At 40.9% G+C, this 24,123-nt stretch overlaps 1 protein-coding gene across 3 annotated transcripts in view; it reads left to right on the top strand.

The window, feature by feature from the left end:
• Window positions 1-24,123, top strand: part of Dyrk1a (dual specificity tyrosine phosphorylation regulated kinase 1A) — a 117,549-nt gene that overhangs the window by 19,377 nt on the left and 74,049 nt on the right. For 2 of the 3 annotated variants that reach the window (XM_085685811.2, XM_085685812.2), the window contains exon 2: window positions 22,489-22,573. The exons of the other annotated variant lie outside the window; for it this stretch is intronic. In XM_085685811.2, the coding sequence (XP_085541937.1) occupies window positions 22,564-22,573 (10 nt within the window). In that variant the 5' untranslated portion in view covers window positions 22,489-22,563. The remainder of the gene's footprint in view (window positions 1-22,488; window positions 22,574-24,123) is intronic. 3 annotated transcript variants of the gene reach the window in all.

Raw genomic sequence — 24,123 nt, 5'->3', positions numbered from 1 at the left:
TTTCTTATACGAAAGCACTTCGTTACCTCATAGGCTGAGAGAACACGAAATGGGCTGTATCTGAAATTGTTCTGTAAAAGTGTTAGGAGCTGTGTAAATGGAGTGTCTGCTGTGTGTTTGGGTGGTTTGCCCAGAGGTGAGAGGTGACACTCCATTCCCGTAGAAATCCAAGGGAGCCTCAGGTAGGAGGAGGAGGACTCCGAGAATGTTGACTGCTCAGTTTACCTGCCAGTGAAACCAAATCAGGAATACATATTTTGTTTTTGCATAGTTCCCATAGGATAATAGGTGACAGCTTGACGCCCAAGTTAAATTCTTCTTGAGTGTGGTCTGCATGGAAGACCCCGAGCTTTGCTCTTTGACAAGGCCAAGTTGAGTAAGAGGTTCCTTGTCCATAAGGAGGTTGGAATCTACTAGAGGAGACTTAACAATTATGATACTGCTCTTAAGAATTGCTTTCTCCAGTAACCAGAAGGACAGCGTGTGAGGTGGTTTTTATGTCAAGAGCATACCTTGCAACAGCAGGGACAGTGTCATGAAGCGGGAGAGCCTTTTGCTGTGCTGTGGAGCTTAACGAGCAGGCAAGAGGATGATGGGAAACTCGCAGAGGACCCCCTTCCTGAGGGTTGGGATGCAGAGTATGTGAGTGGGTCTTAGTACATGCCCCCTTGTCCCAGCAGTCCTGGGAGGGGAAGAGCGGGCTCTTTTAGTGGACAGAACACAGGGTCTTGAAAATCTCAGAGCAGTTTGTAATTGTGCCACCAAATCTTGATTGTAGGTATTTAAAATAAGTGGTTTTTCTTGGTGAGACGGCTCTCTAAGCCTGGACTATCTTCCTTGTCAGTGAATTAGTTTTGGCTTGATTTTGACCAAGACTGGATGGCTGCTAACCCATTGTGACATGAAGGATAGAGGTCTATGGGCTCATTATCAAGCTGCAAGGCACAGGCAGGGAAGAGCAGTGTGAAAAACCCGCTGCCTTTGGTAGTGAGGAGTTCGCGGCAGACAGTTTGCCTCCATACTTCTGAGGCTTCGCTTAGAGTACTCACTCTGGCTGTTTGTATAAAATATGTGAGAGCTTCTTGACTGATACTGTTGGAGATGGGGTAGACTATTGTTGGACTTGGCTGAGCACACTGGTGGTAGAGTTTATCCATGTCCTGGTGAAGCTGGAAGGGGCTCCCTACGAAGTCTGGTTGGAAATCACTCCAAATGAGATGGACATTAAGTACAACTTTCCATTTAAGAATGTAAAGGACCCAGGAGCACTAATGCAGGCGGAACATCTCCTAGGAGCCATTTCTAGAATGAATATATTGTATGAAGATTGAAATGTTTTTCTTTGCTCCTAGTATTAGCTTCCTGTGTCTGCTGTAAGATCTTAGGAAAACTTCATGACTTAAAGCAACATAGGTGTGCTTTGATAGCTTTGGAGATCAGCAGTTCGATGACAGCCACTAGACTGTCATCCAGGAGGCCACAGAGCTGGTCTGTGTTTCCTTGAGAAGCTGTGGGAGAGAATCTCTTGACTGACCTTTCGGTAGCTAGCTGGTGACTGTGGCTGCGTCATGTTGGTGTCTTCTGTGCCCATGTCACGTCTCCTGCTTCTGTCTTAAGGAGCATGTATGATGGCGTTTAGGGTTCATGGTGGTAATTGTGGATGGTGTCCCCTTAAGATGGGTTACTAACCCACATCTACAAGAGCTGTTTCTCAAATAAGCTGCAGTTTCTAGGTTACAGATATCAGGATGCAAATATCCTTGAAGATGCTCTTTGTAAATGGTTTGGGAGAGTAGGAAGAGTGCTTTTGAAATAGTAACTTTTTTGATAATGTGTCTTGTAACTTTTTGATGTTGGCTTGATGATCCAAATTTGGAATCCAAACTGGGAGGCAGTAAATCTGTAAGTTGTCATTTATAGCACTGCATTGATTGAGCTCCTTTTCTGTAGTGATGGCAGTTAGTTCTGTTAGCTGGCTTAAGCTGACTGATAATTTTATACCAGGTATTTATTAAAATGGGTCTATTCAGGTGTTAGCCGCTGTAAAAATGAGTGTAAGTTTTGGGGAATGGTACAAATGCTGGGATCTCTTGAGGACTCCTAGAGTTTGAACGCTGGAGAACTTGTAGAGAGTAGCGAGGAGTAAACAGACAGTCGCACTTTCCTGAAGGTTGGTGCTGGAGTTGAAGGCAGAAATAGGTTGTCTTCATTGTTTGGTTTTACTTTTTGAGACAAGGTTTCTCTATGTAGCCTTGGCTGTCCTGGAACTCACTCTAGACCAGGCTGGCCTCAAAGAGATCTTCCTGCTTCTGCCTTCCGAGTGCTGGGATTAAAGGTGTGTACCACTACCGCCCGGCATTATCATTGTGCTCTTATTGTGCTATATTTTATGTGGTTAATTTTGGTGTAGGCTAATAGCTTATTTTAAATAAGGTATAAATATACATTCAGTATATTTACTGAATGTTAAAAGATATACATACTTGAAAGTTAAGTGTCATGGTGGTTGGGGTACCCTCCTGTAATTTAGGACTCTGGAGACTGAGGCAGGAGGATTGACTTCTAGAAGTTCAAGAGCACCTTGGGCTACCTAGTAGGTTCTAGGCAGTCAGGGTCCAGAATGAGGCCTTTTCTCAAAACATGCAACAATAGAAAAGGTGGGCACACGTGAAATGGAAGGTGCCAGTGGAGGGCTTTTACAGGTACATGTACATCTGTTTATCCGGGCATCTTACCTGATTCATGTTTTTAAATTATGTTTTCACATCTGTTATTTCTCGTTTTTTAAGCGAGTGACCTACCAGTGAGGTCCGTGTCTAGCCCCTAAACTTGAGATGTACCTTGGCTTTGGGATGGAGAATATATGCAGTGTTGTTTGTGATTGCTGAGCTTTTTTGGAGGTCCTCTGTATCTTGAGGGTGCTCACACCTGCTCTTAGATGTTTGGAGCCAGAGCTGCCCCAAATTCTGTTTTGCAACACATACCGCTTCTCCAGTGTGATGGCCCTGGTCTTGCTGGCTCCTCCCCAGCCCTTCCTCATGTGCACGGCTGTTCTGCACACTCCTCTGTTTTGCACATTGAAACTTCAGCTTATTCCTTACTGGGCTTTACCTTTGGCCTGTGTTACTAAATAACTCACAGTTATTATTTTTTTTTAGAACTACCGTTTGTTTTTTAATGAAATTAATGGGAGAAAAATCATTTATGAAAATGTATCTACTTATTCTTCTCTATTTCTTAGTATAGATTTGAATTTCCATGTAGTTTCCTTTTCCTTTAGACTTAAGTACAGTGTCCCATGTCATCCTCATTCCCATAAAGGTCAGAACAAGGTGTCAGATTCCTCTGGAACTGGAGTTGTGGATGGTTGTGAGCCACTGTAGGTGCAAAAACTCCAATCCAGGTCCTCTGCCAGAGCAAATGTGTCCTCCCTGTGGAGCTCTCTCTCCAGCCCCTGCAGAATGTTCTTTAACATTTCCTTACAGTGCAGGTAGGGCCACATAGATGTTTCTCGGTTCTTGGGAAGTTTTATCTGCCAGTGACTTTTCTTTGTCCCCTGTTTGAATGTGAAGGCTCCTGTCGCTGTTTTGTTGGTCAGCTCTCTGTGCTGTCTGCTTGGGAGGGCTCTGACTACGGGCAGTGCTGCTTTACTCTGCTTAACTCCTCTGTAAGCAGTGTTGGCTTCCCTGGCTCCTTTGAAGATGCCTGCCGTCTTCTCTTTGGTTTTGAACTGTATAGGTGTGGATATGGCTATAAGTTGAGAATTGTCTGCCCCTTCATTTCTTTGGTTTCATTTTATGTGTGTTTCACAGCATTTGATGCTCCTTGGGCTCCTGAGGCCTCAGTCTGTCCTCAAGTTTCCTATACTTCTCTCTCTCTCTCTCTCTCTCTCTCTCTCTCTCTCTCTCTCTCTCTGTGTGTGTGTGTGTGTGTGCGTGTGTGCGTGTGTGTGAGAGAGAGAGAGAGAGATACACTCTTCAATAATGTTGTTGACTCTAGTACATTTTCTGATGAGGTTATCATAATCTTCAGTCTTAGAGTCTTTTTGTTATTTTCTATGGTTTAAATTTTTCTGGTGAAGTACCCTATATATTCACATACTAAAAATCATCATGTTCTAGCTGGACATTTGCTTTTAATCCCAGAACTCTATAGAGGTTGGGAGGTAGAAGGATTTCTATGAGTTTGGTGCCAGCCTGGTCTACATAGTGAGACCTTGTCTCAAAACAACAACAAATAAAACAAACCACTACCATCAACAAAAACCATGTTTTCCTCTTTAAGTTTTTGAATGTAATTCCTTCTTTTTCTTTGAATGTTTAAAATAATCACCTAAAAATCTGCTTAATCTAGCAACGGTCACCCCAGCATTGATCTTCTACTGATCTGTTGCTCCCCTTCTCATTGACTGTGGATCACATTTTTCTGCTCCATTTGTTTTGTTTGTTTTTTCAAGACGTGTGTGTGTGTGTGTGTGTGTGTGTGTGTGTGTGTGTGTGTGTGTGTGTAACAGCTCTGGCTGTCCTGTAACTAGATCTGTAGACCAGGCTGGCCTTGATCTCACAGATATCCGCCTACCTCTGCTTCCTGAATGCTGGGATTAAAGGCACGTGCCACCACTGTCCAGCTTGATCCAGTTATTTTTTTTACATTACATTTAAAGATTATTTTCAAACAATATATTTGATCATATTCTTTCCCCTCTCCCATGTCCTCCCAGATCTCTCCACCTTTCTACCCACCCAACTTCACTCTCTTTCTCTTTCCAAAAAAAACCACAAAAATCTTAGATAACACCCCTCCCCCAGCAAAATAAAACACACAGAGACAGAAAGCACTCAGTCACAACAACAACAACAAAAAGCACAAAAACCATGGAGTCAGTTACTCCTGAGCACGAGCCCTGCCCTGGAGTATGGCCGGCATCCCCGATACCGCCCCAGTGGAGAAAACAGGTAACTTCTTGGTTAGTGGTTGAACTTTGTACCCATTTTCCTTCTGTGCTGGGACTTTTGTCTAGATGGCATTTGATCAGGTCTGTACATGATGTCGTCTGCGATCATGCGTATATCAGTCCAGTTGTGTCTGAAAGGCTTCCTTGCTGTCTTCTCTTTTGCATAGTTTCTTCCGCTTTGTGAGGAGGAGTTCTTAATAGACATCCCATTCAGGACTGAATGCTCCAAGGTCTTTGACTGTCTGCACATTACCCGGTTGTGGGTCTCTGTGTTAATTACCATTTGCTGCAAGAAGTTGTTTCTCTGATGAGGGTTAAGCGATGCAGTAAACTAGGGATATAGTAGTTTGTCACTGCTATAACAACTGTTTCATTGCTGTACTCACTTAGTAGAATAGTAGTATATGTTCCCCTAGGGTGCATTACCTGTATAGTCTTTTTTTTTTTTTTTTTTGGTTTTTTGATACAGGGTTTTTCTATGGCTCTGGAGCTTGTCCTGGAACTAGCTCTTGTAGACCAGGCTGGCCTCTAACTCACAGAGATCTGCCTGCCTCTGACTCCTGAGTGCTGGGATTAAAAGTGTGCGCCACCACCATCCGGCTGACCTGTCTAGTTTTATGCATTCGGTCTCATTAACAGGGTCAGGTTTATGTTTCATGGATGGGCTTTAAATCCGATCAGAAAGTGGTTGGTTGCTCCCATAACGTTTGTTGCTACTACTCCACCAATGTATCTTGCAGGCAGGTTGCTGTTGCTGGGCGTGTAGCTGGGTGATTCAAGATATCTTTTTCCTCCAGTGGCATGGATTGTACCTTCTAGCGCTACTTACAGTAGTTAGGAGGGGTGAGGTGCTTCTAGTTTTCTTCATGTTCAATGACATAAATAAGTGGTGTCTTCCCCAATAAGGTCGCATCTCATGTTGTGGAGGGTAACCAATAGCACTGACAGTGCCCTGTGATGTTTGGGGTGGAGCCTGTGAGACCCCTTTGGCCAATGACTCATCAAGAAGTGACCCGTACCCTGTACTGGGGGTTTTTACATGATAGATGATGTCTACTTGGGTCTGTGTCTTTCTCTGTTAAATGGTAACTCTATTTAAATTCCTTTCTATGTTTTAGGAAACTTCTGCAGTAGTAGGTTTCCATATGGCTTTTCCAATGGCCTTCAGTGTTAGCTGCCCTCCCCATAGTCCCTCCTTTATCCTGCTCGCTCACCCTCCTCTTCATTTAGTCCCCCTATTCTAGTTTCCCTTTTATCTTTTTATGACATTGTGCTCTATTTCCCTGCCTTGGAATATCTCCTTCCCGCTGGTCCCTTACTGGTTACCTAGCCTCTGTGGATATTCTAAATGAAAAACATAGGTCTAAAGCTTAAATGCTACCTTCCACGTATAAGAGAAAACATGTGTTTGTCTTTCTGGGTCTCGGTTACCTCACCCAGGATGATTGTGTCTGGTTCTCAGAATTTTCGTTTTCCTAGCAGCTGATAATATTCCGGTGTGTAAATGTACTGTTGTTGCATATTCGTCCACCTGTTGATGGACATCTAGGCTCTTTTCAGTTTCTGTCTGTTACGGATAGAGTAGCAGTGAACATGGATGAGCTAGTATCTTTGTAGTAAGGTGTAGAGTCCGTCTTGTATATGTCCAAGATTTTGTGGTAGAACAGGTTTCATCTCTGTGAGGGACCACTGCACGAATTTCCATGGTTCCTATACCAATTTGTACTTCCACCAGCAGTGAGTGTTTTCCTTTCTCTATGTTCTTGCCAGCATCTGCTGTCTTTTTTAAAGTTAATCTTGGCTACTCTTTGATTAGGGTAAAATGAAATCTCAAAGTACTTTTAATTTTCATTTCCTGATGGCTAAGGATGTTGAGCATTTCTTTAGGTGTTTCTCAACCATTGTCATTTGATCTTTTGAGAACATTCAATTCTATACTCCATCTTTTAATTGGATTTTTTGTTGTTGTTGTTGTTTTTTGATGCTCAGGTTTCTTTGTATAGTCTAGATACTAACCCTCTGTCAGCTATATAATTGGTAAAGATTTTTTTTTCCCATTCTGTGTTGGTTCAAATACCCAGTTTCAGGCTTTCAGAATAGTTTTGCTCTTATTGTTAGACCATTTGCAGAGTGAGTATAAAATGTGAGGGCAGGAAATAGTCTTAGTCAAAGAGACTACTTTCTTTTAAGACTTAACTGTTCTGACTGGGCAGATGCACTAGGCAGATTAAGCATCCATAATCAGAAAATTGGTACTATGAAAGCCTCAAAGTCTGTACTTTTCTGATTTTGAGAGGTGACATGATGCCACAGTCTAATGCTTTATTGTGTATAAACTTTAGCTGTTTTCGTAAAATAGTTTATTTTGTGTGCATTGGTGTTTTGCCTGCATGTCTGTATTTGTGAGAGTGTCAGATCTTGGAGTTTCAGAGAGTTGTGAGCTGCCACATGGGTGCTGGGAATTGAACCATGGTCCTCTGGAAGAGCAGTTAGTGCTCTTAACTACTGAGCCATCTCTCCAGCCCCACAAACTTTAGTTTTAAGCATAGAATTATAAAGAAAAAAGTTATCACCTTTAAGCTCTTTTTATAAAGTCCATTAAAAGTGTAAAAGAGTGTCATCTTTAGACTTTCGTCCCTAAGATATCTCATGTGCAGTTATTCTAAAATATGTCTTGACTTACTTCCGGTTGCAAGCATTTTTTATCAGGGATATTGGACCTATATTGCTTTAGTGATAAAGGCCTCTCAGACAGGACAAGTCAGGTCAGGCCAGTGAACAGCTTAAGAGTTCTAGGCAAGAAAACTCCTTGCCTAGTTTTGTGATCTGGCCAAGGAAATGCTCTGGGTTCTAAATTCTGCAGATGAGAGATTGCCGTCCATGAAGCAGCTATTTCTCTCTTCTGTTGTAGCCTGTTCTCCTATAGCACTGCGTATTAGTTGCAGCCCAGAGGGACTCCTAGGGACCATGTACCCTACATCTTTGTATGCCGTGTGTAATTATTTGGAGACACGTGCTATTCTTTCAGTTTTTTTGTGCTAACTCACTGATTAACTTAGAACTGCAAGACTCCCAACTCATTATTCATGTTTTGAATCTTCTTACTAATAACACCTCCCTACCCCCAGAATTTCTTTGTGTAGTCCTGGGTGTCCTGGAACTTGTTTGTAGACCAGGCCAGGCTGACCCCAAACTCACAGAGATTCACCTGCCTCTACTTTCTGAGTGCTGGGATTAAAGTTGTGTGGCACCACCGCCTGGTGTGTGTGTTCTACTTTGTACTCTAAAGTCCTTGGCAGGGTACAGCATGATGACCAGATTGGTTTATAGATAGGATGCTAGTGTGTGTTCTCCTGTGTGAAGTTGTATCTCAGGAGGATCGTTAGGTAGACATGTAGTTGGGCTGTTGAAGTGTGTTCCCATTTGTGTGTAGCTGTATTCCAGTTCAGTTCTTCCTTCTGCTGGGTCATCTCCCCAGGCACACTGATCTAATCAGGATTGCCGTCAATCTTTGACCATGCCACTTTGAATGTGCCCGATTCAGCTGATCTCTGAGGCAGTGTTGTGCCAGGCCTGGTTGTACTTAGATGGGAGGAATCCTGGTAAAGGTTTCTGGGTATTCTCTTGGTGAAGGCTCGTGTTCCTGTTACACATGTATTCATACATATTTAAGTGAAGCAGAGTATTTTGACTATTCAGTTAAAACAATGGTTGACTATCTTGCTTTTGCAATTGGTTTCATAAGCCTCTTCCGTGTTTATATTCCTTGCCTCTTAGTAAAGGATTGAATTTTTTCTTCTTTTTTAATAACAGGGTCTTCATAGCTGGGGCTGTCCTAGAACTCACTACATAGACTAGGTTGGCACTAATGTGAGATCCACTTGCCTCTGCCTCCCAATTTCTGAGGTTAAAGGCATTTGGTACCATGTCTGGCAAAGGATTGATTTGAATGTCAGAATTAAAACCTCCCTAGCTCTAAATCTGATAATTCAACATTATTGTATAATTAATCTTCATTAAATAGGGATATTGTGCTTTTCTGTATTGAGAAAGTATGGAGATAATAAAATGTGATTTTTTTTTTTTTTAAATCTGAAAAAAGAGTTTGGAGGCTAGGGATGTAGCTCATCTGGGCATGTGTTCTCCTTACACTCTCAAAGCCCTGGGTTGGGTCCCTAGTGCTGAGTAACCAGGTGTGGCTCACACCTGTAATCTCAGAACTGTAGAGACAGGAGAATCCCTAAAAGGTCATCCTTCCCTCATAGGTTCAGGGCTAGCCTGGCGTATGTGAGGCTGCCTGAAAACAACAGAAAGAGTGCGGGAATTGTTAGACTCTGCAGTGGCCTGCAGCAAGAGCGCGCGAGAACTGTGTTTTCTTAGGAAGCTAGTGCAGCTTTCCTGTGGGGAACTAAGGCTTCTGGAAGGGAGTTTTGTCCTTGACTCCCTCAACTTTGCTATTAAATTTTTTTAAACAAAAATGTATGCTTTTAAAGAAATCACAGAAATCAAAGCTTTAATTAGGTAAATTTTTGTTAGTGATTAAAAATCATACCTCATGGAAAATAGTTTCTTAGGCAGTTTTTGCCAGAAGAGGAGCAAACACCTCCTACCTCGAAGGGTTTTGTTTAGCTCTTCTTAAAATGTCACTGAATTGTCAAGTGTCTTTAGTTTTTTTTTTTTTTTGTCTAGTAGGTCACTTGTTTTTGTAGTGTGAGGATTATTGTAGTCTCACCACACATATACACACACATACATAATATTAATATAGGTGTGTATGTGTTTATATGCTCATACATATATTACATTTCTTTGTGTGCAGCATGTGTGTGAGCATTTTTGGAAGTTAGAGGACAATTTATAGGAATCCATTATTTCCGTATCTACTGAACCATCTTGTCAGCCCCCAAAACACCTGTTAGAAAAGAGGGTTACTACTTACGTGAAGTCATTTTCAAGTTTCTTGAGGGCTGGCTGTTTATATAGAGTAGATAATTATGAACAATAATCTCTAGCAAAATTGCTATGTTTTGTGCTGTTTGTATTGAATGAGATACAGGATTGAGATGTAGTAGATACATTCATTCCCCTGTCAACTCATCTTAACTATTAACAACTTCCTTACTTTCTGTAAAGTAAACCCATGTAGATGATTTTGAAGGCAAATGATTAATAATCATGGCTTTCATGTTCTCCTTTGCTCTAGTCAGCTGTGGTTGCTGAAGCCCTGCTTTCAGTGACTTGGTAGTGTGCATATAGTCACCCACTTAGAAGAGTGGTAGAGGTAGGTAGGTAGTCATGGGATAAAAATTTTTGCCAGCCAGGTGTGATGGCGCACACCTTTTATCCCAGCACTCGCAGAAGCAGGTGAATTTCTGAGTTTGTGGCCAGCCTGAAATACAAAGAGAGTTCCAGGACATCGAGCGCTGTTAGCACAGAGAAACCCTGTCTCACAGCAACAGCAGCAACAGTAGCAGCAGCAACAAAAAAGAATCTCCATGTCTAGGCAGTCATGTCCTTAGGAAAAGCACTGGTGTTGTGCTTGATGGTCTTGGCAGCAGAAGTGGATAATAAGGAAGACTTGTGGGGTAGTCAGAGCAGAAAGGTGGTGTTTGAGGGCTGGATGGGTGTTGGCCCGTTGTGACATAATTGTGGATTTGGAAGTGAGAAGTAGAAGGTGAGCTGGAATAGGTGAAGGTGAAGTGGTGTGCATTAAAGAGTTGATTCTTGAGCAGTGTTGCCGTGAGCTGTGCAGTTGAGATTGGTCAACACTCAGAAATGCTTGGCGATGACCTGAGTAGCTTCGATTCACTACAATAACAAAAACTAAAACTAGAGAGAATTTAGGTATGAGCCCTTTCTGATGTACAATTTTCTTCAGGTCATAGCAATTGTAAGAACGTAATTATTTCACATTATTTGTAACACAGAATGTACTGTAGCCTGCCATAATTTCTTTGTGGTGAGCCCTTGTATTCTAAATTTTTGTTTTGACTGGCCTGCTTTTTCATATAAAGCTTGTGTGTTCTGTGGTGAAATGAGGCTCTTAGAGCACAAGTGGGCTGTGGAGTGGCTAGGTTGTCACTGCTGTCAGAGTGGGAATACTTGGGTTTGAGCTCCAGCCCATTGACAACCTGAGTTGGGCAAGTGCATGCCTGTGGTGTCAGTGCTGGGGAGGTGGAGACAGGAGACTCGCTGGGTCTGATGGCCTTCCAGTCTGGCCGAATCAGTGAGCTCTGGGCTCAGTGAAAGAGCTTTCTCAGAAACTAAAGCAGAGGGACTGGAGAGATGCCACCCAAGTCCAGTTCCCAGCATACATTCACATCAATACAAACATATATATATATATATATATATATATATATATATATATATATATATATATATATATATATATATATTTATAAATAAAATTTATAATATTTATAAATAAAGTGGAGCATATTTGATGCTGACTTCTGACCTCCACAGACACATTTGGACACAACTGCAAATACGGTGGTACACACACACACACAGAGAACAAAATGTGGGTCAGTGCTGCCCCTGGAGGAGTACAGTGGAACTTATTTTGACAGTGTTTGTGTACACTGTGTGCACATCGGAGATCATGTATGATGAACATGAACAAAACATGAATTGGAGCACAGAATTGAGGTTTAAGAATGATTGAAGGTATTGATATTCAGTTGGAAATGAGGCAGAAGAATAAAGTCTGTCTCTAAAAGAGGATTTTGTAGTCTGTATAGCTTAAAAAAACAACAACAAACAAAAAACAACCCTAAAACAAGAAGTGTAAGCAGCTTGAATTTAAATTGCACAGAGGAGTTGAGGAGGTGGTTTCTGACTAAGGGTTGCCATGGTAGGTTGTCTGTCATGAACTACTTACTCTCTGAGATTGATACATCCCCAGAGCCTTTAGGAATACCTTTCTGCTTAAGGGGAGGAAGGGCAATTAGGATGATACCAGACCTTATTGTCTTATTCTACTGTTTTCTCACCTATTATGTGTCAACTGGTTTTATATGGAGACTAGAGAGTGACAGTCATACTATGTGTTTAAAAGTTTTGACTGGAGGACATCTCAAAACAAGAAGGCCAACTGTTTTACAAGTGGAGGTCATACCTGGGAGCAATGTCTGTGCTGCAAGACTGCACCAGGTCCCTGAAGTCTGAATATTTAAATTAGTTGAGGCTAGTGGGATTTGAAGTATAGACTTGGCGACATTAGCAAGTGTATGTGTTAGGATTATGACAGTATCACCTCATTTCCACAAAATTCCCACTGAGAGTAAAATTACAGGGGAGAGCTTTAAGGTATAAGATTTTGTCTTATCAGAAAACAAAAATTAAAAATTCATTTTTGACAACAAATTGGAGAGGGCTTTTGATAGCTTCTCTTTGGAGGTGACCATGTTTGTGTTTGTCATGCTGGGTCTTAGATAGTTCATTTTAAATATACAGATAGTACTTGCATTGCTGTGGGACAATGCTCTTGTACCCTGTAAAGATTTGTCACTTAAAAAAAAGCTGATTGGCCAGTAGCCAGGCAGGAAGTATAGTGGGGTGACCAGACTAGGAGAATTGTGGGAAGAGGAAAGGCAGAGATGCAGTTGTCAGCCACATGTAGAGGAAGCAAAATGAGAATGCTGCACTGAGGAAAGGTACTGAGCCACGTGGCAAAACATGGACAAGAGTTATGGGTTAATTTAAGTTGTAAGAAAACAGTATCTAATTAACATAAGCCTCTGTGTGTTTCTTTGGGACTGAACGGCTGTGGGGCCAGGTGAGACAGAAACTGCTTTGTAGTCCACTTTTCCCCTCCTTTCAAAACAGCGTTTTCATTGTCATTCCAGTGCCCCAGTCTGTTCACTGAATGTCTGTGGGAGATCACCCAATAGTGGATGTCACTGTGTGCTAAGTATACAACAGTCGTTGGAGCATGCTGATAGGAAATGCTTATTCAGACCAGACGGTAGGATAGCTGTTAACTGGATGGGGAGGAGATTTGAAGCGGTGGTGTTGAAGATTAGAATAGATACTAGGTAAAGAAGCAGCAAAGTTTAGATTGGTGAAGGGACCAGTCCAGAAGGTGGTAAATATATCTTATGAGATGTGATGACTACCAGTTATAGAAGGTTAAATCTGGATTGGAAGTCATTTGTTATTGAAGGTATGTGTAGCAGCCATATGCATGCTGAAGCTGGGGAAAGTAAGCTTTGCACAGAGAGCATCTGGGGTTGGGACTAGTGTCCAAAGCCAGATGTAAGCTCTGCTTCTTTGGGAACTAAAGCCAGAAGATCACTAGTTCATGGTCTTTTAAGTCTACAGAGTGACTTGAGGGTCATCCTGGGCAACTTAGTGAGACCCTGTCTCAAGCAGAAAAAAAAAAATAAAAAGAAGGCTGGGTTTAGTCACAGCTCAGTGATAGAGTGCCTGCCTAATGTGCAGGAACCTGGAGGGTCAGTCCTGGGTATCCGAAAAGAGAATTTTGGATATGTTTCCTGGTTTCTTGAATCAGAATCTTTGACGTGTAGCATGAAGTTTGGTTTGAAGAACCACTTGTACTATTGAGGCACCATCAGGCCCTGGAAATGCATAATCCTAGAGGTCATTGGTATTACCTCCAGTGAAGTAAGGACCCTGGGTCAGAGTGGTTAAAATGGGCATGAAGAAGAGATGGAAAGGCCATGGGATAACTTGCAACAGTTAAAAAAAAACCTTATGTATATATGTGTGTATGTGTGCCATGTGTGTGCATGAGATCAGAAGAGGCGTTACATACTCTGGAACTGGAGTTTCAGGTGGTTGTGAGCTGCCATGTGGGTCCTGGAAACTGAACTTAGGTGCTCTGAAACAGCAGCAGATGCTCTTAGTCATTGAACTATCAGTCCAACCCCGACTTCTTAAAATTTATGGTCTTCATTAAAATTGTTTAGAACAGATAAAAGAAGTCGTGTGAGGGATCATGGTATACCTGCCTTTAAAATAGCTGATAGAAGCCACACTTGGTGGCCATACTTTGTATTTAATCACAGCACTTGGGAGGCTGGGGGAGGAGGATTCTACAAGTTAGGCCGGCCTATGTTATGCAGTGAGTTTGAGATCCTCCAAAGCAAACACATACACATACTCAGAGAGTAAAGATATCATCAGCGACTGGTGAAAGTAATGGGGACATGGCAGTGCTGAGAATAGAGATGCAGACTTCCTACACATGTGATTAGGGCACAGTGAGGTGGGGAAGGAAAGAGGAGTCACCTAGCAGTTTGCAGGACTGATACCAAGTAAAAAGTTAAGCCGGAAACAAATTCAAGTATTCTTTTTGGTGGGAAAATTGCAAGTGAAATGAATGGAGGGGAGAGTGCAGGGATGTGACCGCCCAGGGCTAGGAGGACACCACAGGTATTCTGAACCTGCGAACACAGAGTTTAGTCACAGGTAAGAAAGGGGAGGGTGGGAGGGTGGGAGCAGGAGCCTCTGCTCCAGGAGTCCCAGGAGTTCTACTAAGCTAGATCACCTGTCAGAGCAGACTGTGAGTGAGTGATGACTAGGAACACAGAGGAGCTTTTAAACAGCATCACACTGGAAGAGGTATGGCCAGTAATCCCAAGTCTGCCTTTGGACCACTGATAAGAAAGTTAGATTTGAATAGAGGCAGGAGGTGTGTGTAATTAAGGGTCTTGGTGGAAGTGGCCTAGCTGATAATTGCCTCAGTTGTGTTCATGTAGGGTAATCGGAAGTCCCTACTACATTCGGGACTAGGACAAGTTGGTTCTCTGGAGAGAATTATGCTCCAGAGTACAGCTTTTCCTTCATGGATAATTGCTATCTCTGGGGAAGGAGGTTTGGGATGCTGTGCTTTTCTTGGAATCCAGGGTGACTCAGAGTTCAGGAGGGAAGTCAGGAACACAGGAAAAAAGCATCCACTAAGATGCCTCAGTTACTCTTCCCTTTGTTCCTTGTCATCCTGAAGGAATGAGATAGGTTAGGAGTCCCCAGCGTTTAGACTCACACTCTGAGTCATTTACATGTAGACATGTAGAGCTAATTAGGTGACCCAGAGTAAAGGAGACAGCCATAAAACAAAGGCAGAGATGCTGTGATTGCTGCTGCTTTAGTTACCTTGTAGACCCAAGTGGGACGCCACTATTTTTAGCAGTAGCAGCTTCCAGAGTGCGGCTACAATAGCACTGCTCTGTGAAAGCCTAGCATGGGAAGTAAACTACACTTTCATCAGTGGTTTTTGTTATTTCTCTATTTCTTAAGAACTAAGATAAATAAGAGCAATGATTTATTAAACTTAACACATAATTATATGTGTATAAAAGTATACATAGCCAACTAAGTATGCCCTTATGTAAATTAATTATAATAGTTTATATATAAAAATTATATATGAATTTATTGTACTTGTAGACCATCTTATTTAGAAATACCAGTACAGTCAGGGTAGAGTGGGAAGTTTATGTGTCTGTCCTAGAAACTGGATTTGAGAAAGACCTGTAGGCTGTGATTGAACATGTTTGTTCTACATGCCTTCTGTTTGACAGGCAATCTTTGTTTAGGAAGCATCTACACAAGTGATTATCTAGGTGTTCAGATTAGGGAGAAAAATGCAATAGATTGCATGAAACTCAGTCTGAAGCTTGTTTGAATACAGAGAACCTACAGACCATCTGCCACCTCTTTTAAGTTCTTAGGACCTAGAATGTAAGAAAAAGTGTGAGCACATAATTTGTAGGTGGTATCTGTAAGTAAGCATGCCAGGGGAGAAGTTTAAAATACTTTGCTCTGTCTGTTCTGTTCATATCACTGTGTCCTTAATTCCTGTTAGAAGATGAGTAAAAGCAGGCACCAAGTTTCAAAATTTCATAGTAGTGAAAAAGTGGAAACCACCTACCCAGGGGTGTTTGCTAGAGTGCATCCATGTCTGTTCAGTAGGAAATGTGACTCTATTGGAAACAATGCAGATATATTTTGTTCAGTTTTCAAAATTTACTTTTTAATTGTTTGTTGTATCTATCAGCTTGTGTCTGTATTGTATATATGCCACATATGCCAGGTGCCTGTGGGTGCCAGAAGAGGGTGTTGGAGCTCCCTAAGTGGGTGCTGGGAACCAAACTTAGGTCCTCTGCAAAAGTAGCCAGCATGTATTGTTCTTTTCTGTGGAGGCATTCTCTAACCGTTCAAGTAAACTCTAGATAGAAAGATGCACAGATTTTACAGGAGGAGCAGAAATGGCATCACCAAACTGTAGACAGTCATTTTTTTAATAAAAGGAAACTAATATTTAATATCCTTTTAAAAAATAAAATAAAAAATTATTTTATGTGAACATGGTAAGAAGATTTGAAGTTTTAAATTTGGAACAGAGAATAGACTCATCCTTAAGCAGTTCTACCTTCTGAACAGTGTAAGTATGCATGACAGGCTTGGACTGATGGCATGATTGACTTCTAAGGACCATATTTGTCATGAGAACGGGCTGTAGTAGGTCAGAAGACAGGAGCAATAAGTCCAAAGGGAATGAGGACCTTGGCAAAGATAGACAGTGGGCAGTGAGACAGTGAAATCTATCCCAAGAAGTTGTGGGTTGAATGTGTTGTAAGGAAAAGGTTTTGGTTTGCGATCATGGGCTGGTGGTGACATTCATTAACCAAGGTGGAGAATACAGGAGATGACATTCTTCTCTGTCCTTCAGGCAAGTGATGGGAAATGGTAAATTCAGTTTAACATGGACCAAAAGCACTGGTTTTGAGTTTGCAACTTAATGTCTTTCCCATGCTTATGTCTGATTTGGGGTGTTTTAGTGTTTTGGGTCCTAGTTTTCTTATATGTAACAATGAATATGATAGCGTGATTTATGTAACTAATGGGGGTTAAGTGAGTGAAAAGATTCCTTGTGCAGTGAATTCTAACAGGGAGATTAGAGTTCACTGGGCCATTGGGAATGTGGGCCTTGAACTCCTGAGAGACGTGAGCAAAGAGCCACCTGGGACTGGTAGATGTGCATATGGTGGGGCCTTTTCCTGGCATCTGCTTTATATACTGTCATTCTGGTAATGGCAGTTAGGGCCTCGGAAGCTTTGTGCTCTGAATTCAGAATCAGAACAAATGCATTAATAGACTGGAAACTCCATCTAAATCTGCAGGTGCCTCTTAGTGTGTTTGCATGGACTGAGAGAAGACAGAGGGCAGCAAGCAGAGCAGGGCATTATGGGTGGATCATGTATCTGGAGTTAATGATAGGTTATCTTTAGTGTCACTTTGCACCTAGTGACCCTGTTGAAGCCTCCCTCCCCCTATCCTGTAGAAGAGGATCCTCAGAGCTCATGTATGCATTTAGTAGATGGTTTGCTTTGGAGCCTTTTCCTCTCCTCTGCCGTATTCACTGTGGTGTCTAGATACTTAGTGCCTGATTTAATTTTGGGGCCAAAATAGGTTCTAGAGGCTGAGTTAGAACTTGGTTTGATTTGTTGAAATAGCCTTTTTCCTAGCGCTTAGGTCAGGACCTGTTCTCATGATTTTAGCAACCCCACACTTTTCTGTCAGGCACTCACTATTCCTCATTCCAGGGTGCTGTTGGATTACAATAATCCAAGACCTGTGCTATTTGTGGATTGTCTGGTTGTTTAGTGTCACTAATTGGCTTCTTACCCCTACCCCTTTTTTCTCATTTTGTGGATTTTTTTTTTAAAGGTGATAGAAGGACTATGTGGCAATCTGTTATATGTTTGAATTAAAATTTTATTACTAGTTTGGGAACAGTTGATGCTCCATTTTCTGAGTTAATTTTTTTAACTTGCTAATTTATTACTTTAGGACTTTTTTCTTTCATGTTTGAGATAGAACAGGGTCTAAAGTCACAGTTGGACAGATTCTTGTATCTTTGCAATTTTCTCAATTGTTTCATGACTTATTGAGAAACATCTTGAGGTGTGGAGAACTTTGGTACATGCCTGGAGTTTATAAATAATGGGGCCTTTGACTGTTAGTCTCCTTGACACTTACTTTCCACATCTATAAAGTGGAAGTGAGGCTGCTTCCTTGTTGGGTATGTTAGCATGCAGTAACGTGTGAGCTGGGTGGTGGGTGTGTGTTGTGTGTCAGCATGCACTAATGTGTGAGCTGGGTGGTGGGTGTGTGCTGTGTGTCGGCAGACATGCTTTTCCTCGTAGTTTCATTAATAATGTTGTCATGGTAGTGCCTACTACAGTCTTTTGGGTTTTCCTTTAAAAAAAGGAGCTGTGATTGTTTTCTGGAGTTTTTGATAAATGTTCTTATTTTTCTGGATTTCACTTGCAGTCCCCTGCTAGTGTAATTGCTTTTTCTGTAACACCACTTGATCATCTTATTGGGAATTAGAGATGTGGATTGTTTCCTCTTCTGAGCTAAGTATCAAGACAATGGCATTTCTTTGTTTTCTTTCTAATCATTTACCCAGTGTAAGTCTGGAAAATGTACTTCTAAAACTACATAGCAAAGATTTTATTTTCTTCTGCCACTTTAACCCGTCATATAAGTGAGCACAGAGGTGTGGAGATGTCTATCAGTCACAGTGTGTAATTTTTAGAGAATCATAGCTTTAATTGGTGGGATAAAATTGTAGATCTTTTCCTTTTTATATCTCTTTGTTTTCCATGTTTGAGTATTTTATCTGCATGTATATATGTGCACCATATGCTGCTTGGAGTCTTTCAAAGTTAGCAGAGGTTGTCAGAGCCCCTGTAGCTGTCTATGAGCCTACACTCGAGCGGTGGGGACTGAACCCAGATCCTCTGCAAGAACAAGTGTACTTAATTGCTGAGCCATCTCTCACCCCAAATTTAAGATGCTTTATACTTAATGGGCTTTGCTTATTTTCAGGTGGTACCTCTGAAACCACCTAAATTGTCCTTTTAAATTCCATGATACATCATATTTTTTTGTATAGATGAATTTTTTTGTGAATCATTTGCAAAGATAGATTGCATAGGCGCAGTTAGAGAGCAGCAGAGAACTGCGTTTGCACTGCGTTTAATAACAATGGCACCTAGTTAGGTTTTGAAGTTCCTTATATGATGATGTTTTAAGAATCTGCTCGCTCTGTCTCTGTCTCTGTCTCTGTCTCTCTCTCTCTCTCTTTGGTGACCAGGAGGTTCCAGCTGGTCTGGAACTTACAGAGATCCACTTGCCTGTACCTTCTGAGTGCTAGGCTTAGGGTGTGTGCACTATGGTGGCGCTTCTGTCTTTTGTAGCAGCTTCCCACTGCTAGTGATTTGGAGTTAGAGACACTTGTGAGGTTGGTGTCATTACAAACCCTTGTGGTGTTAAGGAAGGTTATGCCTGAAGTTGGGTTTCCTGGGCTCTGTTTTGATCTGTCCTCACCAGAGCCTGACTGCTGTGCCCCATGTTGCCTTTGTAAACACCAGCAGATGGGCTGTGACTATGGACACTCAGGCACTAAGCTCAGCCACCCGACACACCATGTGCTCTGTGGCCTGTGGCTTTCTGAAGACAAGCTGTAGGTTCGGTTTATTCAGAGAGTTCTCAGACAAATAAAGAGTTCTCAGAACCACTTACGCTGAGTTCTTGAATTGTTCATAGCTGTTGGCAGAATGTGAGCTGAAATACACTAAAAGATTTTGAGAACTAGCACAATTTCCTTCTATACGGGTCGTGCATGGTTTTTCTCATTGTCCACTGTTGTTCTCCACAGTTCTGAGAACACTTTCATTCATGAGGGAAACTGGACACATTGACTATATATATATATTTTAGAAATAAAAAAAATGACTATTTGAAGGCTCTTTAGAAAGAAAATCATATCTGAAGTGAGACTACAAAAAAGCCGACTGGTGTTGGGATTATCTGCAGTGGATGTCTTAGGGTGCAGATTCTGTTCCTCAGTTTCCAGTAGATAGATAGGTGATAAAAAAAAATAAAAAAACCAAGAGCAAGTTTTGTGACTTCTAGATAAATGTCAGCTCTTGCTAAAGGCTGCTTTTCAAATGAGTGGTGGCTAATGCACGGTGTTTCTAAAAGATGTCAAAATTTGTTTTTATCTTTAGATACTGAAATCAGTAGTGAATAAATATTACTTTAGTTTTTATCAGCTTTTTATAAAAAGAGCACGAGAGGCTGGAGATGACTCAGCAGCAGGAAAGAGCACTAGCTGTTCTTACAGAGTACCTAGTTTCAGTCTCAGCACCCATACAGTAACTCACAACTTGTGTAAGGCACCAGGCATGTGCCAGATGGACAGGTATATATGCAGGTAAAGCACTCAGATAACCATTAATAAAATGAAGAGACCAAAGGAATGCTGAGACCTTGTTTGATCTGGTCTTATAAGGATCAAACAAATCATGTCATCTGTTCATGCTGAAGCTATTCAGTTTGTGAGGAAGACTGTAATTGTTACAGGTGAACATTGTAAAGAGCTAACATACAGCTATAAACACAATTCAGAGCTAGAGACAGAATTGGTACTTTCTCTGTTGTTCTTGTAGTCCATGCCACAGAAGTTTAAAGACCTACCAAATTGAGGGGAGAGAATTTGACAGCTACAACTGTGAAGTAAAAGTCTTTAATTCTACTGATTGAGTTATTTTTAGAAGCAAATATATTGTGATGGTTACTTTTATTGTTCATTTACTCACCTAACCATTCACCTAGCCACATACCTAGGCATACACCTAGCCATGCACCTAACCATTCAACAAGCTAGCCATGCACCTAACATTACACCTATCCATGCACCTAACCATACACCTCGCTGTGAATTTAACATTGTCTGGAGAATTGGTGCCCCTTGGCTTGGGTGTATCTTGGTAGCAGCAGTGTCTCACCTAGAAAGGCTGTCCTTTATCAGGAGGTCAGGAATATATAGGCAGTGATTTCAGAACAGGCAGTTTCCATTTTAAAACTAATTCAAAAATTCAGCTCCTGTTCTGAATAGATCACTCACCAGTGGAGTGTTTCCTTTTGCTGCTGTTTGGATGACAGAGTTGGACTTTCAACCTAAGAGTTCAAAAGTAGGATAAATAAGTGAAAAACAAAATATTTATCAGCAATAAATGGAGATTTTAAGTAGGATATATATATATATATCCTACTAGCCTAAAAATATCCTTCTTCAGACTTAGTTTTCTTATTACTCTATGACATTATTTGGATTTCTATTAATAAATTCATTTGGGCTAGTTAGCTTTACTTGTTGGGAATTGCAGTTATTGATGTAAGTTGTTTCAGTCTAGATTTTTTTTTCTTTTAGCTTACCTTACATAATGAGCTACACTCAGACAGCAAAACCTTTGGATGGTGATTTCAGAACATAGAGTAAGTTGGAGAAAGGGCTTGACTTGGGGACATCACTGTGTCAAGTATATAGGGAATTACAGATGTCGGGAATCAAAGGACAGCTTACTTAGATGATTTAGATTAGATAGAGTTTATCTTTTCTTTCTCACAATCTGTAGTGCCGATGACTAATAGCATCTTTGTGTTTGTTGGATTGTTTCTTTGCATTTACTTTCTTTAAAAAACTTTGTGGTTAAGAGGACTGGCTGTTGTTTTTCTAGAGGGCCTGAGTTCAATTCCTAGCACCCATATGATAGATAGCTCACAGCTGTCAGTAACTTAAGTTCCAAGGAATCCAACACCCTCTCAGACATGCAAGCAGACAAAATACCAATGCAATAAAATAATAAATAAATCATTTTTAAAATTTTACATTAAAAAGCTTTTTAAAAAAAGGTTAGCACACAAGCCTGACTTAGGAATCAATAGGCTTTGCTTATTAATTAGTTCAGCTACCTTGAGAGCTAGGCCAGCATGAGCAGCTCCGCTTCCTTTGGAGTTACTGGGTCTCACAGTGTCACTTGTGAGCTATTCTTCAGCCTGGTGGTCTTTGCTTCTCTCCTGGTCCTGTGTGGTCCCCTTCGATAGTCATGAGGATTGCACTCACTTTCCCACCGGTCGTCAGGAATTAAGAAAGCCATAAATAGGAGGGAGGGGCCCTTAGAAAATAAAAAGTGGACCTCTCGGAGAGCAGGGGAGTGTTGATGAGCAGGATAACTGCATTTGAAAAATGTCTCTGAATTTAATCTACAAATAATATTGGTAGGTTGACATGTTGACATTTGTAGCTTTTATTACCTCTGCCTTGATAGTAAGTCACTGTGGAAAGGAAATTAAATTTGTATTGGTGTGTGTATACTGTACAAGATCATAAATGGTTTATTTCCTTTAGATACATTATATAAAAGTACATATTATTCATGCTTACTTGATGCTTAGAAATGCCTGGAATGGTTATTGGTCATAGGCATATTTTAAAACTTTTTTTCATGATAATTGATTGATATATTTTCTATATGCTTGATTTTGATAAATGAATAGAAATTATTCAAATAAGTGTAAATGTTAGTAAATTGACAAATTTGGAATAATTTTATCTATGTTTTGGAGATGGTAGTTATTAGATACTCTTCAATTAGGGGTAATTGTCTTACATCATCATTTCTTATCGTAATCTGTTTTTCTTCACACAGTGTTATAGTTTTGCCGCTGGACTCTTCCCTCCCTTCCCCCACCCCATCAGGATGCTATGAGACTTGAAGAAGACGATGCATACAGGTGACTCACATTTCGCAGTAAAGTAGCGCTATGGCTGTGAGACAGTGGGGGCTGTTAGTGTGCTTTCTGGGTGGGCCTCTGGCAATGCTAAGGTTCGTGACTCTGGGACTTGATGTCGCAGCTTTAATAGTGATGCTAACAAAAGAGTAATTCTTGGCACTTGAACTTTTAAAAGCTGGTTTGCTTTTAAAAACTAATAGCATTTAGTTTTAAATGTTTTAAAAACTAAGAACATTTACTTTTATGGTTAAATATATGTCTCCCTGTATTCCTATGGGAGAATAGTAAATCTTTCCTGAGAATGGATGTTAAGATGATTTCAGTAAGGCTGACAGGTAAAGTTGAGAGCTGTTAGCGGAACACTTGCATGTGTGGTCCTTAAGCAGACATGGTCTGGGAGTTAGTGCTTCTTATTCCTTCTCCTGTATTGTTTTTGTAGTTCCCTTCTCTTTCATCCTTATGTCATTTGAATGTGTAGATGAAAACCTGAGAAGTTGTTTGGAAGTGTGTTTACTTCCTTCATAGATAATTGAAGGATCTTACTGGTATTGTAAAACAGAGACTCTTCCTTCCGAGTGACTGTGTTCAGACTAAAAAGACAGTGTAGCCAGTGGGTCAGATGTGTTGCAAGCACTCACCTATGTGCTTGTAGATTAGCTAGATGGGACACATTTTGTTAAACAAAGTTACCTTTATTGGTAGATTTGAGTTTTATTTGATTGTATTGTAAGCTTATGTTTGAAAATGATTTCAGCTGGGAAAAAGATAAATCTTGAGTGGTATCTGATGATGATAATTGGTATAGCTGTTGGTGATTTTCATTTTTTTGTGACCCTAATTTCCTAAAGTAATTTTTCTTTTGCTTTAGAATGAGATTTTAGATGTGTCATTTTCTATGACAAAATGTGTTTGACTATAACATTTGTAAATTAAATGGTATGGATAAGTAAGTTACCATGTATGCTACACGAGGAACCCACCATTTCCGGAATTATGATGGTAGCTGCTTAAGTCAATGACTGGTCATCCCTCTGTGGTACTTCTCACACAAGCATGCATACAGATTTCCTATGTGTGTTTGCCAGTGTTGTAGGGATGCATTCTGCTTCAGTGGCTGGTTGTTAAAATCACCATGGTGCTGATGCAGAACATCATCATAGAAGAACCATCAGGAATGTTTACAGAAATGCTTCCTTTAGAGTTTCTGTACTTGGCCTTTAATGCTCGAACAGTTCAGCAGCACTGTCTCTTCCTAGGTTGCTCTTGGCTGCAGGGTGTTCAGGCAGCATCTGGACTATGCCAAGCAGATGCTGTCTGCATTGTTGTAGAGGTCAGTAGGAGAACAAAGCAGCTTTAGTTGTTGCGTAGTAGTGACTTACTGATGGGAGGTTTCTTCATGAGGTTTTCAGTGTGCAGTGTTGTTCGTAGTCAGAGGTGTACGACGTGCTCCCAAGTAGCTGTTTCTCTTAAAGCTTTTTGGTCTCGGTAGTATTAATAGCTAGAGAGCAAATGTTGTTCTTAAGACATACCTAATTAACTTAGTAAGTGTT

The sequence above is a fragment of the Myodes glareolus genome, chromosome 2, assembly GCF_982192425.1.
Source record: "Myodes glareolus chromosome 2, mMyoGla1.1, whole genome shotgun sequence".
NCBI classification, from domain to species: domain Eukaryota; kingdom Metazoa; phylum Chordata; class Mammalia; order Rodentia; family Cricetidae; genus Myodes; species Myodes glareolus.
This window is presented reverse-complemented; position numbering and strand designations above follow the sequence as displayed.